The sequence below is a fragment of the Cheilinus undulatus genome, linkage group 8, assembly GCF_018320785.1.
Source record: "Cheilinus undulatus linkage group 8, ASM1832078v1, whole genome shotgun sequence".
In the NCBI taxonomy this organism is placed as follows: domain Eukaryota; kingdom Metazoa; phylum Chordata; class Actinopteri; order Labriformes; family Labridae; genus Cheilinus; species Cheilinus undulatus.
This window is the reverse complement of record NC_054872.1, coordinates 50,319,741-50,339,158: the sequence shown is the minus strand read 5'-3', so window position 1 is coordinate 50,339,158 and position 19,418 is coordinate 50,319,741. Positions and strand designations below refer to the sequence as shown.

At 40.7% G+C, this 19,418-nt stretch overlaps 1 protein-coding gene across 1 annotated transcript in view; it reads left to right on the top strand.

Annotated features, from left to right (window-relative positions):
• Positions 1–5,279: 5,279 nt before the first annotated feature.
• Positions 5,280–19,418, top strand: part of bcan (brevican) — a 46,745-nt gene continuing 32,606 nt past the window's right edge. The window contains exon 1 of the mRNA XM_041792549.1: positions 5,280–5,399. Within this exon, the coding sequence (XP_041648483.1) occupies positions 5,395–5,399 (5 nt within the window). The 5' untranslated portion in view covers positions 5,280–5,394. The remainder of the gene's footprint in view (positions 5,400–19,418) is intronic.

Here is a 19,418-nt window from a genome sequence, read left to right as displayed (position 1 = left end):
ACAGATTTCTTCCAGTATAACAATGTAAACTTCAGCTTGATTATTTAAAATATCCTTGTTAAGACATAAGAATCTGAATAATTTGTGTTTTATTTCATTTTTTTCAATTTTGCATCTCAAGATTATGACTCAAACTTGTGATTTGACATTTCATTCCATGTTTTGACCTTTTCAACTCAGAATTTAGACTTTAAATGTCACATTTTTATCTTTTAGATTGCCAATTCTAAATTTTAAGTCATATTTTGACCTTTTCAACTCCTTACTTTGGCTTTTTAATCCCATATATTGACGTTTAAACACATGATTTCAAGTTCTTCTCATATTTTGATATTTTTAATTCATAATTTTTACTTTATATATTTTGAACTTTCACCCCCCCAATTTATAATTTAAGTCATATTTTTAACTTTTTAAATCATCATTTTGAATTCTAGCTCATATTTTGACATTTTCAACTCCTAATTTATGGACCAATCGGACCCACAATTTAAAATTTTAAGTCATATTTTGACTTTTAAACTGATGTTTTTAAACTTGATCTCATATTTTCACCTTTCAAATGAATGATTTCAACTTTCTCCTTGTGTATTTGCTCTTTAAAAACATAATTTTCTATTTTGTAATACCGTGTTCTGATCTTTTGAACTAATAAATTTGAATTTTCATCTCAGATTTGAGCCTTTAAACTGATAACTTTTACTTTTTTTAAATTTCCAAATGATTTATCATCAGTGCTGTTTTTATATATATATATTTTTATTACTGGTGAAAATGAGATTGACAGTTTATGGTTTGATGTTGATCCTGTTAGGCCCTCAGGTTAGACCTAAATCCAGAATCCGGCCCCTGCTGTCATTGAGTTTGACATGCCTGGGTTAAAGGATTGCAAAAATTAACTAAAATTGGCAAAAGTATAGCAAAAATAGCCTGGCAAAGTAGTGAAAAGGGGTTAAAAAGTGGCACCTGGGAGCGATATTTGGCATTCAAGTGGCTTAAAGGGGTTAAAGAGTGGCAAAATGGGCAATAAGTGGTAAAACTTGGTTTAAAAGTGGCAAAAAATGTTGCAGAGATGGCTGAATGATGTAGTGAAAAGGGATTAAATAGTGTCAAAAATGGGTTAATATTGGAGCTAAATCACATTTGGGGAGGGCCCATTCCCCAGGATTCGAAAGAAAATACTAATACTCATACAATAATATTTTTATTTGACAGAGTCTCTGTCAAAACTAAATCTGGCCCTTGTGCAAATTAACCCTTTCTAAATCTCTATGAATGTAGAATAACATGAATAATTAGATGTTAAGCGCTGGTATTGGTTCAATGATTAATCAAAGCTTTAAACAGCTTTGGATTGAACTCTGTGGTGTTACAGCCAAACAGAATTCACTCCTTCATTTCAAACATGTTATGGCCTCACTGATCCTTATTTGTGAGATTTAAACCTTTGACTTAAATATTAAACAAACAATAAGATTAAATGTTCACCTGCTGCATTAATCAGACTTAATGAAAGATCCCTGCTGCTCTCGTTAGGACGATACAACAGAGTTTGTTTTTATTGAACTGCCTCCCTGGGTGAAGTTACTGAAGTTAGACTCTACAGATTAACCTTTCCATGCAAACTTCACACAAATGCATTAGTCATGTTTAATTCGTTTTTTATTACAGGAATCTGTTTACGGAGCACAGCACAGCTGACAGGGCCTGCGTACTTCAACAGTGTTTCACATTTGTCAACAGAAAGTCTCAGAAAATATGCAAAAAAATGTTTTCACAACCCCAATTCCAAAAAAGATGGGACCACAGCTGGGAGTAAAATGTACGAACTTAATGCAATGATTTGCAAATGTCATAACATATCAGATGTTAAACTGAGGCATTTTACCATTTCGGGAAGAATATTAGCTCACTTTGAATTTGATGGCAGCAAAACATCTCAAAAAAGTAGGGACAGGGCCAGTCATTGTGTAGCATCCTCTCTTTTTCTTTTAATCAGTAAACGTCTGGGAAGTGAGGAGACCAGTTGCTGGAGTTTTGGGAGAGGAATGTTGTCCCATTCTTGTCTGATGTGGTATACAAGCTACTCAACAGCCTTGGGTTTTCTTTGCCATACTTTTGTTTTCTGATGCTCCAAATGCAGGCAGGCCAGTTCAGGAACCAGAATCTTCTTCCGTGAAGCCATGCTGTTGTGACCATAGACTGTATAAAGAACTGGACAAAGCCTGTGAGACGTCAGTCGTCTGCTACAATAGATGGACTCAAACAGCTCTTGAAGCCAATCCGTGGCGGCTTTAATTTTGAAATCGCGGTCTCAACCGAACTTTGGATCAACCTAACAGCCCGCCCACTAAGCTCAACTTCCTGTCAATCAAATGAGACGTGCTGATCAGTCCACAGTGAGGTTTTTCCTAAATATAATCTAAACGATTGTGGTACAAAAAAATTCACCCTCCCACCCAGCCATTAGCTAATGAGACAAGTTTGGTTTTTTTGAACCAGGCTGTAAACCAGTTTATTTCTAGTGTAAAAACCGGCTTTTTAACGGGTGTCCGGACGGGACTTCCAGTGTTCCTGCAGCCAGCCTAAAGTGGACACTTGCCATATTGCAATTTTTGTCACTTCTGCATTGGCTTCATTTTTCAGAACCGAAGGTTGCCGCTTGGTTGTTACAGATGTGGTATGTGGTTTAGCATTGTATGGCTGAAATAGTCAAGGCTTTCCCTTAAAACAGACATTGTCTAGATCAGTGCTTTTTTCAAACGTTTTTTGAGCCCATCCCAACCTGAGATCATGCCAAAATCTCAGGCACACCATCTTCATATCAATGCTAAACAGTCTCTTTAAATTTTCATACAGTATCTTTAGTCGATGTATAGTTGTAGTTAGAGTGCATGGTTGTTTAACATCATATCACTACACTATTTGAGAACTACTAAAACACACATATACATGCCAAAATGTATATTTTTGCAGCATACTTTTCAGACATATCAAAGTTCTGGATTAAAGCAATGTACTTTAGCAAATCCAAACCATTTGATATCTGTTACAAGTAACTTTTAGACTATATTATAAAAAATATTCAGTAAGAAAATACCAGAAATACCGCAGAAAGTTTGAGTTTCCTAAAATGCATCCAATACTGACCTTCAGCCTTGTCCCTTGCTCACAGAGATTACTCCAGATTCTCTGAATCTGTTGATGATATTATGGACTGTAGATGGTGGGAGATTCTAACCTTACAAAGCAGATGGATACGCCCATTTCTGTGTTTCTCAGTGGAGAATCCATCTTGCAAAGCTCCTTTCTGAACCGTTTGGGCTCGGTTAGAAAGTGACAGGACCAATCAGCGACAAGGGGCAGCACTTTGGGCGTGGCTGAGTCGTGACGTAAGCAAGCAGCAACAAGAGGCTGGTGCAGTTATGGTGAAAAACATGTCGACTGTTGACATACTATTCCTGCGTGAATTCACTTTGGGGTGCGGTGTAGTCGTCCTATGTGGAAATTTTGGGCGAAGGCTGTGACTTTGCAGGGCTCCTGGTCCTGTCCAACTATTTTCAGTTTAAAAATTTGTTTTTCAGCCCTTTTTTCCCTGGTGATGCTCTTATCATGGCTACTAAACTGTGGACACAGCCTCTGACAGAAAGAAGGGCTAACTTATGGCAACCATAAGGGCACACTGTACTGCAAGACCGAGGAGTGACTGAGGAGTGATCAAGCTACACAACTCCTGGGACAAGTTACAGGTCCTTCCGGCTGTGAAGAGGATGGTAAATCAGAAAAAATAGTAAAATAGAATAAAAATCATATAAATTGAATAACCCCTACTGTCTACTTTAATTTAACAAATCCAACAAAGCCTAAGTTGCAGAGTTTAAAGCACATCATATAAGACTAACCTTGCAAAGCAGATGGATACGCCTGTTTCTGTGTTTCTTACTGGCGAATCCATCTTGCAAAGCTCCCATCTGAACCATCTGTGGCGGAGCTGTGACATTAGCAAGCAGCAACAAGAGGTCGGTGCAGTTATGGAGGAAGAGATTAGCATGGATGCTGCTAAAGCGCCAGTTTAATCAGAACTTGATGACATTTCTTTGTTAAAAGAAAAACAAAGAACAGCAGTGAGTTGTTTTCTTTACAAACACGACAAATGTCAAGTACTTACATGTCTGTAGCCGCCATGGTTCGCATTAAGCAGTTCTCTATGGAGCTTACTCCTCGGTAAGCCTTGTCGGTAGTGGCCACGTCACGTGTTTTGTTGCTCTGGTTGGCCTGTTAAAGATGTGATACAGAACGTTAATCCGCTCACCCTCTGGGTTCTTTTTCAAAGACTCTGCCCTTTCCCAAACATTGTGTATGAGTGGTTTACCAGCGTGTCAGGTTAGGGAGATCCAAAGTCCTTGCAAATTTGTGTTGTGGAACATTTTTTGAAATTGTTCCACAATTTTTAGACACATTTTTTTGTTGCAGATGGGTGAACCTCTGCCTATCTTTACTTCTGAGAGACTCTGCCTCTCTAAAATGCTCCTTTTATTCCCAGTCATGTTGCTGCACTGGTGCCAGTTGATCTCGTTAGTTGCCATTCAATTCAAAATGAGCTCATATTTTCATGAAATGGTAAAATGTCTCAGTTTCGACATCTGATATGTTTTCTCTGGTCTTGTGAATCTAATATTGGTTTATGGGATTGAAAAATGATTGCATTTGGTTTTTATTCACATTTTACACAACTTTTTGGAATGGGTAGATGCAAAATTTTGTTGCCGCTCAGGCCTTCCACAGATTTCTTCTTGGACTACATAAGAACCTGCTGGACACCATCAGCCTCGTTCTTAGCTCTGGCATTGTTTATGTTTGTTAAGTTGAGGGGAAAAAGAGTACCCAATCTATTTTTTATTTTCTTCAGTTGAAGCCTTTTTCCTCAATGAGGACTCCTCTGCCCTCTATGTGCCATATTAAAGAGTTCTAGGCACTTTAATGCATATTTATTCTTTACCTAAAGTCAAGGGCAAAGTATCTGTAGTATCTAATCTGGGTTCCTCTGAACGTGGCTCCTTCTGCTCTTTAACTACACAAAGACGAGCATCCTTCACGTTTCTCCTCTCAGCCTGTCCTTCCTCTTTAGCAGGGATTAGGATTTTCAGGGCAGCAGCTGCAGCAGCAGGAGGAGGAGGAGGAGGAGGAGGAGGTGTTGGTCCTTTAACTCTGCCCTCATCATCTGTCTCTCCTCTCTTCACCTCCTCTCCTCCGGCCGGTCACAGCCTCTCTGCCTCTGTGCGGCTCAGAGAGAAGAGATCGGAGGCTGCTGAAGGACTTTAGGGTGAAAAACAGAGAAAAAGATCGAGCTGCACACGCCTGGAGGCTGCACGGATACGGAGAAGAACAATCAAAATGAAGTAAGTCCAAATCTCCAGCTCTGCTTGTCTTTATTGTTTCTGTTAGCCTTGAACTGTGCATGGGAATGTCACTGGGACCAAACTTTGGATCTCTGAGAATGCAAATGATCAAAATCTAATGAGGATAGTTCTGAAAAAAAGAGGGAGATGTGGCTGATTAAGCTCACTGTGTCACCTGCTGCAGCATCACTGTTTAAGTGGCTTTAACTGTGGTATAAAAACAATTTTTAAATGTTTGTCTTTTTAATAAGTGCATTGTTTGTGCATGGAGCTATAGAAGTTTTAAAACCACATGCATTACAGTCTCTGAGATTTTAACAAAGGCTGTCTAAAAAGCTCTAATAGAAATGCAAAGTTTTTGTGCAATTTAGACAGTGAGTAGATGTTTGCATGCAATTTTTAAAATTTAAAATAAGAAATTATGACTTACTAACTTATAAACTCTAAAAATAACATTAAAAAACAAAATAAAATCATGTCCAGATTTTTATAAAGGTGTTTCCCGTGCGCATTAGATGAATATACGTTGCTTTGGTGGTATTATTACTGGAGGTGACTTTACACTAAAAACCCACTGGTGTGAGATCTGAGATCACTTTTTTAAAAGTGTGAATTTAACCTGACAAAACACACTAAAATTGTAATGAAGAGAGAGTCTCTTGCGCTTCACCCCCACGAGTGGAGGTTGGTGCTCACAGAAAGGACCAACAACAAACAAGGGTGTTTCAGCTGATCTACCAGGTAAATCCAGTGAAGAAACTGGAGCACACAAATCACCATGCCGTTTAATCAGGTGCAAAGGACTAACGTTTCGATGTGCACTGTGTCTTCATCAGATAAAACAGTAACGGTGCAGTTTGAAACTTTTAAATACCCTCCTCATAGCAGAGTTTCAACCCTGATTGGTTGTTTAGAGTGCGACATCAGCCCACAGTGGACCAATACTGTGACAGCACTCATGTCTAGCATCTATTCCAATCAGAAACGTGTGAACATAATTTACAACAAATACATACAATATATACAATATGTACTATATACATAGACCAACGATAAGTTGTACTCAGCAACCAAAACTACATATTACAAAAACAAGAGAGGCTAAGTTCTTTATTAAGCCCAAATGGTTAAACCGTGTTAACAGTGTTAATATCGTCGACTAAAACTATGGCTAAAAATGTTCGTTGACAGCCTTTTCTTCTTAAGCAGATGGATACGCCTGTTTCCTTGTTCTTCACTGGCAAATCCATCTTGCAAAACTCCCATCTGAACCGTTTGTTAGAAAGTGACATGACCAATCAGTGACGAGGGGCGGTACTTTCCGGCACAGCAGAGTCGTGACGTAAACAAGCAGCAGCAAGAGGCCGGTGCAATTATGGCGGAAGACATTAGCGTGGATGCTGCTAAAGCGCCAGTTATATCAGAACTTGACAAAATTTCTTCGTTAAAAGAAGAACAAAGAACAGCAGTGAGTTGTTTTCTTTCCGAAACGACAAAAGTCGTGTACTGACATGTCTATAATCGCCATGTTTCGTGTTATTCCTCAGTATGGTCAGCTTGATAGCGGCTACGTCACGTGTTTTGTTGCTCTGATTGGCCCGTAGAGATGTGACAGACAGAACGTTCATCCAATCAAACTCCGAGTGTTTTTCAAAGCCTCTGCCTTTTCTCAAACGTTTCCTATTAAAGCTTTTCCAGATGGATGTGTGAAACACATCCATCTGACGTGTCAGGACAAAAAAACTAGACTAGGACTAACAAAAATAGATCTGTAAAGACTAAAACGGACAAAAGCTAAGTTTCGTTTTCGTCAAGATGACTAAAACTAGACTAAAATGTTTTAAATTTTGTTGACTAAGGCCGGCAACACACTGCAGTATTTCAAGCCCGATTTGCCTCCCCCGATGATTGTGGGGAAGTATCCCGAGAGGAGCTTCGTCAAAAAACGACTGTTTGTCTGAGTAATCTGCATGTGTGTGGTGTCAACACGATTGTTTTACTGCTCCGAATCGCGTCCTAGCCTCCAAAATCATAATATATCCAAAGTGCCTCCCTCCTGAGGAGCTTGTTGACCACGTCACCACCCCTCAGGGAGGGAGAGATTTTCTCAATGCCCCAGAAGCGGAGAGTTGCAGCGGAGCCGTGATTTGCCTGTTTGTAGTGTCATGCTATTGCGTAGTCCATGTTGTTGTGAAGTGTTTGGTGTTAGAAGAGTTTGAGCAGTGACCACACCTGTAGAAACTGGAAGGAGGAAACAATAAAAGCGTACTTCTTCCCCTCTTGCTCATTCGTGCCTGAAGTCTAAAGCTGCAGTACACTGAATGATGTGTACCATTAATTTGTGCAGAGCAACACTGATGCCAACCAAAATCTGATTGGCCACGCCCATACGACCTCGAGAGACAGACTCAATTCACACTGCTTGTTTTTGGGTGGCACTCACCTCTTTGTCACAGATTTACAAGGGGTAGCGCTGAAACTTTCCCCTGACATGAACAACCCTTCAAGATCCTGACATGTCATCAGTTCAGTCAGAATGGTGTTGAGGCTGTTCTGGGATCCACCTGGCCTTCAACGGGCCTACTAGCAGGAACAGCACATATTCCTGCCTCTCCTGTGCCTATAAGGAAAGCCTGAGGCAGGGAGAGAAGCAGCAAAAAACCCAGAGCAGAGCAGGAATCAATAGCTGCGTTTAGAAATTTGAATTACAAAAAACCTCTCAAATATCGCAAAAAAGGGTTTACACTCTCATGATGAGGTTTTTTCAGATGTTTCCATACAGAAGTATATCGCAAAAGTGTAATGGAAACACTTTTTCTGCATTTGCAAGTCACAGGACGTGACATACGGTGTCACATGACCAGTTCACTCCGAGACAACATGACGCAGTACGTGTGGATAGAGGAGGAGAAAGACTTTTCTTATAGTCATACTTACACCCTTATCCGTGACTGTTGCCATACATACGGACTTTGCCCCTGAACTTTCATCTGTTGCCTTCATCTTTTGTTCAAAATTATCAAGGCAACCAAAACCGTACCAACACGCAATAGGTGTTGCTTCCCTGCAGTGGATTCACGTAAGATGAGATTTTACGAGAAATGCAAGGCCTATGCCCAAAACTCCCTTTAATGGATACTCATTCAAAGCTTTCAAACCCAGCTAATGACAACAGAATGGTACTGATTAAATCAGAAGTAGAATAAAGGAGGTTAGGGGGGAGGAGGGTCACAAAAAGAGGCTTGCAGAGGGAGCAGCTAGAGCAGTTTAAATAAGGCAGCAGGAGTGTGATTAGCCAATAGCGAGCTCAGACAGAATCAGCTGGTTGTCAGCTGATGAGGGCTTGTTTGAAATCAGCTGATCTCATTTATATGGCAACACTAGACCCAATGGTCTGCCTGAACCAACGCTATACGCCCAATTTGTCATCAACAGCAGAAGCAGATGGAAGCAAAGAAACATTTCTACTCTGAGTGATCAGAATGATTGAATCATTTAATTTTGATCATGATTGTTGTTGGTATTTTATTGATCTTGCTGCCTGGCATGCTTGAGGCATTTTGGGAGATTTTCCATAACACCTGGTTTGGTGTGTGCCTCTAGAAAATCTCTAAATCTCCACTCAAACAAAAATCGTTTGACTAAAATGAAAATGTAAAAATTAGGGCTCTCAGAATAATAGATTTTTTTTTTTTAAATCCTGATCAAGCACAGAATTTTAGTTCTCAATTGAGTGATGAATCATGTAATTTTATTGCATTTTATAATTCCACTATTTGCATTCAAAACTATTTTTGTAGGGGTTAGCGCTGTTGCCTCACAGCAAGGAGGTCCCTGGTTCGCTTCTCAGTCAGGACGTTTCTGTGTGAAGTTTGCATGTTCCTGTGCACACGTGGGATCTCTCCGGGTACTCTGGCTCCCTCCCACCACCAAAAACATGCTCCTTAGGTTAATTGGTGACTCTAAATTGGCCATAGGTGTGAATGTGAGCATGCCTGTGATTGACTGGTGACCAGTCCAGGGTGTACCGCGCTTCTCGCCCAATGACAGCTGGGATAGGCTCCAGCCCTCCTGTGACCCTGAACAGGATAACTGGTATAGAAAAGGGATGGATGGACTATGTTTGTGTCATTTTGATTTTTTTCTGTTTCCCTGAGGGTAAACGTTATCCTTGTTTATAGGTAGGATGAAAATTTTAGCTCAACTTTGGCCACATGAAAAAGGAACTTGTGATGGAAAGGAAATAAGGGAACTGTTAAAACGAAAACACAAAGTGTGCACTGTGCTAAAATTGGACATTAAGGAGCAGTGGTGGAATTATTTCACATCTCTGTTGCTGCAGGGGGGCCCAGACGTTTAACAAAAGTGTGCTGAAAGGCACGATAAAGCATGCAATTAACTGTGAAAAAATACACAAACTGTCATCTTTAAAGTAGGGGCATTATCCCTTTTTTCAAAGCGTTACACCATCTCTCTGATACCCACGTAGTAGCATTACATGGTTTACAGCTCAAAAAACTCCTCACGTTTCTCACACTGGCGTCCTGAAAAACCCTTTCTTTAACCTCCGTCTGAAACGCTACGTTTTTGCTGCTGTGTCTTTAACACCCTCCACTCCATGGACCTGCTTTCCTCCGATTGGTCGATTTTCCGGAGGCTGGCCAGCAGCAGGACTCAATGTTTTGTGCCCGCCCCCTCTAATGTGGCTAATGTTGTTATGCTGTAAGCTTTGAATGAACCGGTCCGACTGAGTAAAATATGGTGAATTTTGATGTACGTCCGTACGTGTTAGACCCGGAGTCTAAAACTAATAGTTTGAAGAGAGAGGGGGCAGAAAACCAGCAGCAGCGAAGGATAGAGCAGGACGTATCTGTTTGGTAAGTGTTTAATTCCTGTTGCTAAATGCTAAAAGGCCTTGTGGGGGCGGTCTGTTCCACTTTGCTGGCAGCACGGACGAAACAGTCAGGAGATCCTATTGTGATGACCTCATCAGTTTGCTCCATCGAAATCTTGTCTCGGGAGAATCTCGGAGAGATTTTCGATAAACAGTTTTCATCAGTTTACACGCTAATTCCAAGATTACTGCCACATATGTTTATCTTACGGTTTGAAAATTTGCAGGAAGGACACCCAACATTGTGACTTTATATTTATGTTTTAAAAACCGGAAAAGTATAATACCCCCTCTTTAATATTTGCAGTTAATTCAAATACTCTCAACAGCTTTTGTAAGAACTCAACCAAAATATATAGCATAGGAGAAGTCATTTGTAAATTAATATCAACGTGTCAGTGCAAAAACTCTTCATACTGCACCTTTAATCTTTACCTGTAACTCTGCAGATACATCATAAATGGAATCAGATGTGTGCCAAGCAGTGTTAATTTTGGCAGCTATTTTTAATTTTATTTTTACTTTTAGTCTTTAAACGAAATCTATTCTAGTTTGGTCCCTGCTTTCTACAGCTGAGAGGCAGAATAGTTACAGAAGGACTGCATTTTGACAGATTTACCCACAATGGAGAAATATCACAGATTTTGAATGTCTGATGAAAACTACATTACATTTTATTCTAGTTTTAGTCATCTTGGCAAAAACTAAACTCAGTTTTTGTCAGTTTTAGTCATCACAGATCTTTTATTGTAGTTCTGTACTTATGGTCTTTGTCACCTCTTTAAAAGTTTTGCCCTGCGGCACCCAGAGTCGGCTAACAGCTAATCAGACATGGCTGCTGCTGCTGCTGGAGGCCGCCTCGTTCCAAATCAGTCGAGTGAACTAGACGTCTCTCTCAGCACTCAGTCATGCTGGACGACTCTCTTTCTTCCTCACTCTCTGCCACTCTTTTCTCCGAGGCCTCCGGTGCTCCAAGCCCTCCCCGGCTGCTCCTTGCTTCCTGTCAGATTGAGTCAGTCGGGGGGGGGGGGTTGCCCCTGGAGATGGGCAGAGCGAGTCATTTGAGGTGGTGTGATGTGGGACGGGTGGGCCCGGCGTGATGAAGGAGCTGCTCGGGGGCAGGAGGTTGGTGGCGGTGGTCCGTTCTCCTCGTGAGAAAGCAGAGGGGGTCCAGCGAAGGGGAAGTGGAGGCGTTGGGTCGGTCCAACGACGGCCCAGCGAGAGGTTCTGAACTCTTTTCTAAAATCTGAAAGAGAGAGACAAAGCTGGGACAGACCGAGGCTGTGTTCGACTCTGTCGCTGGGTGTGAAAGGCTCGAGGTAGTTAGGGTCGCTCGGTTTGTTCCTGTTTATTGATTTCAGATCTCTTTCTGAATCTGCAAAGAGGTTTAAAGAATATCACATTTTCAACAGTTCCCTTCATAGTGCCACCTCATGTTGAAGAAATGTTTTATTTTTAATGATCATCTGCGTACAAAAGTACCAAAACTTTAAGGGAATGACATTTTTCTCCAAGACAGGAGCATAGGAAAGGAGTGAATCTGTTAAACAATACAACTCATGTGTTTCAAATGCAGAGCATAACTCATCCATCCATCTTCTCATGTTTATCTGCGGTTGGTTAACTTAGCCATAAATTGCACAAATACACTGAGGTGGATTTACTTTCTCAAAACTTTCATGGTGTTAAAAGTAATTTGTCAAAAAATGCACCAACTACAGTAGCAGTTAATCAGCTAATTCTGTTAGATTTTTACTGAAATTACCATTAGGTATTTAAAAAATGGACACAAGCATAAACTTTTTTACAAAGCCAGTAGATCTGAGTTCTTAGAGACCATAAGAACTTACAAAACTCAAATGTGTCTGTACTAAAAAACCTAAAATATTAGGGGTTTAACGGTTTCAAGAAAAAAAAGAAAGAACAAATGTGACAGCATTTACCCGTCAACCTTGGATGCAGCACTGCTGATAAGTGTTTGCAAACTGCTTTTAAACCACCAATGAAGAAGACAAAGTAGCCAGCATTTTAAAACACACGAACAAGGAAAGTCTCCTGGCTCCTGCAGCGAGACCTGCTGCACTTTTCTCCCCCTCCTCATCTCTGATAACCTGACACGCCAGATGGATGTGTTTCACACAAGCATTTGGGAAATCAGAGCAACAAAACACGTGACGTAGCTGGGACCGAGGTGTGCATGCGCAGCTACCGAGGAATAACACGAACCATGGTGACTGTAGACATGTCAGTACTCGACTTTTGTCATTTTTAAAAAGAAAACAACTCACTGTTACTGTTTGTTTTCTTTTAACGAAGAAATGTCATCAAGTTCTAATAAAACTGGCGCTTTAGCAGCATCCACGCTAATCTCTTCCGCCATAATTGCACCGGCCTCTTGCTGCTGCTTGAATACGTCACGCCTCTTCTGCACCCCAAAGTACTGCCCCTCGTCGCCGATTGGTCTAACTGGGCCCAAACGGTTCAGACGGGAGCTTTGCAAGATGGATTCGCCAGTGAGAAAGACGGAAATGGGCATATCCATCTGCTTTGCAAGGTTAGAGTCTTACATGATGTGCTTTAAACTCTGTAACTTAGGCTTTGTTGGATTTGTTAAAATAAAGTAGACAGTATGGGTTATTTAATTCATAATTTATATCATTTTTATTCTATTTTACTTTTTTTTCTGATTTACCATCCTCCTTACAGTCGAAAGGATCCGCGGCTTGTCCCAGGAGTTGTGTAGCTTGATAATACTCCTCAGTCACTCCTCGGCCCTGCAGTACGATGTGCCTTTATGGTTGCCTTAAATTAGCCGTTCTTTCTGTCAGAGGCTGTGTCCACAGTTTAGTAGCCATGATAAGAGCATCACTAGGAAAAAAAATGGCTCAAAAACAAACTTTTAAATTGAAAATAGTCAGACAGGAGCAGGAGCCCTGCCAGGTCGCAGCCTTCAGCCAGCCATGGTCACGTGACCCCCCTCGCCATTTATTTTTTACTAATGTTAGTGCAGCTAATATTTTATTTAGATGTTTGAAATACAATTTGAAACAGTCGATCAATACTTAGTTCCACCTAGTGTTAAGAACTATCAGTGATAGTTGGTTCAGACTGTGAGGTATTAAACATGAGAGGAAAAGCAGGAAAACAAAAAAAATATGCAAAGTGGAAAGTAGCCCAATATCTCATGGTTTACAAAAGTAAAATACATACAGTTAACCTTGCAAAGCAGATGATTCGCCTGTTTCCTTGTTTCTAACTGTCGAATCCATCGTACAAAGCTCCCGTCTGAACTTTTTGGGCCCGGTTAGAAAGTGACAAGACCAATCAGCGATGAGGGGCAGTACTTTCAGAACTGAACAGTGCAAACACATTTGTACTTTCAGTTTTTACCGTAAATTAATTTAACTTAATTTATCCACAAATGTCATGAAGCAGTTTGTCGGTGGAGTTATAGGTCCATCTATCCATCCCTTGCTTCCTTTTATCCGGGGTCAGGTCGCATTGGCAGCAGGCTAAGCATGTCTACCCTGGCGTCTCCTTCCAGTTGGACGCACCCCGAAGACCTCCACAGGAAGGTGGCCAGGAGGAATCCTAATCAGATGCCCGAATCACCTCAACTGGCTCCTTTTGACGCTAAGGCGAAGCGGCTATACTTTCAGATCCTTCCGGATGTCCGAGCTCCTCACCCTCTCCCTAATGCTGAGCCCAGACACCCTCCTGAGGAATCTCATTTCAATCGCTTGAACCCACGATCTTAATCTTTTGGTCATTACCCAGAATTCATGACCATAGGTGAGGGTGGGGACGAAGATCAACCGGTAAATTGAGAGTTTAGTCTTCCTGCTCAGCTCCCTCTTCGCCACATTATGGAACAATCTGCCTGGCAATTTTGCTGTCACTTCTACCCTTACTTGTGAACAAGACCCTAAGATACTTGAACTCCTTCACTTGGGGAAAAGACTCTCTCTAATAGGTCAGTTTATTTTGAAAGGCTTCTATTGAGGTAAACTTGTGGGTTTTTTTAATGTTTATTTAAATGAAAGCTCTTCAACTAGACCAAACATAACCTCAGCAGAGAGTGTCTCTTTAAACAAATGTCGAGATTTTTCTCTCTGTTCCTTGAGGCGGATTGTCCTTTAAATCCTTGCTGACACAGGCAGAACTTTACAGTCTTCTGTCTCCTCAGAATCTGATGAAGCAGATATGCTAGACCTTAATTACTACAGCCCTTTACACAGCTACTGACACAGCTTCTGATTCACTCCTGCTTCTCACCTGAGTCAGAGATACTGTGATAAAATAACCTACTGGTTCTTTTTTTGTGGACTGACCTTGGTGGGTTTATGTTGAGCCTGTATTATTCAGTATTTCAAAAATAACTGAAGATGTTTGTTTTTAGTTTGGATACGTCAAATTCAATATCCATCCCGGATGGTACCCTTAACCTGAAGCAACTTTTCAGGCTTATTTTGACATAATTTATATTTCCACTTAAAGGTACAGTGTGTAGAAGTTGGCAGCATTTCACCGAACAGAAACGATGTAAATGAGATATAATGTTTATATATTTACGTGAAGTATGTTAAAATAAGTGTACAATCATCCCCTTAAAACTTTTGTTTTCTTTTTACAAAATTAGAAAAAAGCTTTTAAAAGTTACATTACTGTGGGTCGTGCTCACGGAGGCTGACATAACGAACCGCCATGTTGTCTACGGCAACGTTTTTGGGACAGAAAGAGCGAAACAGGATTTTTAAATACGAACCTGCCCGCCGGTCCTGAAATCTACCTGGAAGGCAGGCGGAGAAGAAGATTGACCTATAATCTATAAAAATAATGGTTATAAAAATGAATGCATAAACCCTCACCTCGTCAATGCTGTAAATGATGTCTGGCTCACGATCCTTTTCGGTCTTCACAGGCTCTCGTTGCCTAGTGATGTGATGTTTTGGTAACGTTCTAAAATCTGAACGCTAGATGTCGCTAAAATTCCAATTTCTACGCACTGCACCTTTAAAGCTGAGACTACAGGATTGTTTGTGCAAAAAATAGGGACTAGGATTACTTTTTCTGCAACCACAGATTGCATATAAAGACTAACCTACTGGTTAAATTTCACCCTCAGGCATCACTTTAATTTACTACCCTTTAAAGCCATTAAGGACAAAAATGTCCACTTCTAAAACACTGCTTTAAAAACTTAACAGATAAATATTTTTTCTGCCTTTTTTCCATAAACCTCTTAAACTACTTAAGCTGTGCTCAAAACTAGTAAACATTCAATCATTTTGAGGATTTTAACCCTTTAAATACCAGTTTGATTACTTAAAGATCAAAAATGTGTTTTGAATGGGAGTCAATGGGACCTTTCTGTCCAAAAGTGACCCGAAAGGGTAGTAAATTTTAAATCGGATGCTACACAAAACCTGAAAATGCATCAAAGTCAATATTTTGGCTAATGTTTGACATACCCAGGACTGATTTAAAAAAACATCCTCCACCCCCCCAACATTAGTTATCTGGAAAATAATTACTGTTTTGTGTGTTTTTTTTTTTTTAGAAAAAATATGACCATCCTGTAATCAAACGGGTATTTAAAGGGTTAAACTCCTAAAAATTTTTCAGTAATCAATGGTTTTGATTAGAACTGAAGTTGATCAAAAGATTTGACCAAAAAAAGGCAGAAAAAAATATGAATGTATACTATTTTTATTGCCGTTTTTGGAAATTGACGTTTTTGTCCTTAATGACTCGAAAGGGTAGTAAATTTTAAATTGGATGCTACACAAAAACTAATAATGCTTTAAAGTCAATATTTTGGCTAATCATTGATAATTTCAAGCTGGATTTAGAAATAATGCCCCAGCCATCCAACATTTGGTTTAAGGAAGATATCTCTTTTTTTTTTTTTTTTTAACTTTTTTTCATAAAAAACAACATTGACTTTAAGTGATCAAACTGGAATTTAAAGGGTTAAAATCCTCAAAATGATTGAACGTTTGGTAGTTTTGAACACAGCTGAAGTTGCTTAAGAGGTTTATGGAAAAAAGGCAGAAAAAATAGTAATCTGTTTTTATAGCAGTTTTTTTGGATGTGGACGTTTGTTTGTCCTTAATGGCTTTAAAGGGTAGAAAATTTGTTTCAGTGTTCCCCTGACCTATTAGAGCAATTGAAATTTAAATTCAAAAATTTGCCTGGAAAGACACTTATTTGCAAAAAATCAGACCGTATGCACTAACACAGCCAAAATGGTGAGCAGAGAAAGAGGAAACATTTGCCTAAATGGACAAAAATGTCCTTAGTGATGCCTGAGGGCTAAAAGGCCAATGCTGAAATTTGAAAATGCAAACTTTCTAATGGCCAACATGGGGAACTTCCACAACCTGCATAAACACTGGGTGTCACCCGTTTGGGTTCTGTTTGAAAAGGTGGACAGCGGTGATTGCAGTATTCAAATGGATGTTTCCATCTAACACTTAATCAAACTAGTATTCAGCTTTCAGTCATGTGACCTTGCAGAGGTCTGGAAGACAAATAAGCGACGACAATGGCAGCTACCATTGACCATTAAGTATAGCTGCAGCATTTTCTCTTTTCTGATGCTCCAAATGTGTTCTGTAGGTGAAAGGTCTAGACTGCAGGCAGACCAGTTCAGGACCCGGACTCTTCTCCTGTGAAGCCATGCTGTTGTGATGGATGTGGTATGTGGTTTAGCATTGCCTTGCTGAAATAGTCAAGGCCTTCTCTGACAGAGACATTGTCTCTAAATCCTCTCTCTACTTTTCAGCATTGATAGTTCCTTTCCAGATGTTAGAGCTGCCCGCGCCATAGACACTAATGCAACCCCATACCGTCAGAGATGCAGGCTTTAGACCTGAGCCAGGAGAACAAGCTGGATGCTCCCTCTCCTCTTTAGTCTACAGGACACAGCATCTCTGGTTTCCTCTGACCACAGAACAGTTTTCCATGTTTCCTCAGTCCATGTTAAATGAGCCTTGGTCCAGAGAAGATGGCGTTGTTTCTGGATCCTGTTCACAAATGGCTTCTTCTCTCCATGATCCCGCTTTAACTGTCATTTGTGGATGGCACGGCCAACTGTGTTGACAGACGATGATTTCTGGAAGTGTTCCTGAGCCCATGCAGTGATTTCAGTACAGAATCATGCCTGTTTTTAATGCAGTGGCCCCTGAGGGCCCCTTCAGCCTTGTCCCTTGCTCAGAGAGGTTTCTCCAGATTCTCTGAATCTTTGTTGATATTATGGACTGTAGATGGAGGGAGATTCAGTCGTCACAATTTTGAATTTTGGAACATTTTTCTGAAATTGTTCCACATTTCTTAAATGTAGTTTTTCACAGCCAGCATGTCTACATGGGCCCCATATGGGGCCTGCAGTATGGGTCCCATGATCGTGGGTTCCATGGTAGCCCCAGCTGTAGTTGTCCATGCAGACTTTAAGTGGGGTCAGCCCACATGAGACCCATATAGAGAGTCCCGTGCCAGCCCATATGGACTTTGAGTATCCACCTGGGATCTCTGAAGCCCACATTGGATAGTATGTAGTATATAACAGTATATAACCCATATGGGGCCCACGCTGACATGTTGGCTGCATGCCTTTACTGAGAGACTCTGCCTTTCATAGATAAAATGCTCCTTTTATACCCAGTCATGTTACTGACCTGTTGCAAACTAAGAACGGTTTTAAGTGGAATAATAAATGCTTGCAGTGAGTGGAAGCAAAGAAGCAGAAAAGATCTTGTCTGCTGGTTTCTAAGGGTCGTGTAAATGTGAGGATGAGCTGTCTTGTCTGTTTGAGCTCCACTGAGCTCTCCTCAGCAGCACCAGTCCTCTCATTACACACCGGGTAACCTGACAAATGGGCCAAACTCTCACAAAGCTGCTGCAGTCCTTTAAGAATGTAGTTCACCCCCTTCCTCCCCCTTCCTCCCCCTCCTCCTCCTCCTCCTCCATCCAGCCTCAAATGACCTTTCCTGGCAAACCGAGCGGTCAAACACCCTCTCTCTCTCTTTTTCTCTCTCTCTTTTGGCCCCTGTCGCCTTTTTCTCTCAAGGTGAAGTCATTGACTATTCAGCCACTTGTGATGCCTGTCTCTGCACTTGTGATGTTGCCTGGGATGCGTCCTCTGCCCGCTCTGCCTCCCCACATTTAAACCTCCTCTCTCTCGCTCACTGCTTGCTGGAAATGAAGGCATCGTTGATTGGTAGGAGGCTGTCAGGAGGAGATAAACGTGTCCGTCTCTTGTCTATTTGATGGAGAAAGAAGTCTGACAGGAGGCTGAGAGTTTGACAGCTAGTTTATCCATCTACGGTCTCTATACTTGGTCCAGGTTCCTTTCTCTTTCTACTTTGGAAAATTTACTGAAGGTTATTTGTCTTTGTTTGTTGCTCAGATCCATCAGTTTTGCCTCTAAAGTGCGGTACACAGGACAAGATAATCCAGCAAATTTTGGGCCTAAGTCCCTCCTTCCTTCCAAAGTCCTCAAGGCCGGATTATCAGCAGTTCTGGAGATTGTCTTGGCATTCCTGTTGTTGCCATAATTCTACTTGTCTTGCAGCACAATCGCTGCCATGTTTGTGCCAAGTGCAAAGGTATGCTCCATCAGATTGATGGTGCATCCTGGTCAATTGTTGGTATTTTGGAGGCTGGAATAATTGTTTTCTTTTGTTACTTACTCGGAAAGGAAGGGTCATATTTTACTGTGAAGATCCCTAGAGCATTGGTTCTCCAGCCTCAGGACCCACCAGTGTCCCTTAGGACAAATTGTGACCCAAATTTCCAAAATTTTCAACAACACGTTAAGTTAACAGATAGTTGCAGTTTTGAGTGTGATTGGACCAAAATACATGATGTGAAAAGTAGAAAGGGCAAAACTGACAAGTTTTACACCCTATTTTTTTCCAATCTTGCAGAGATCTTGAGAAATTACTTCATTATCATGGGAAAAGAAGCTCTATCATTGTAAGAAAAGGAGAAAAAGTAGTTGAAATATTTACTAAATGTTTATATTTACCTGTTTTCACTGTAAAACAGGGTGAAATGAAAGGTATGGATGAATGTCCACTAAAGACTTCTGGGCATTTTGCCTCCGTTTTTTATCAGACACC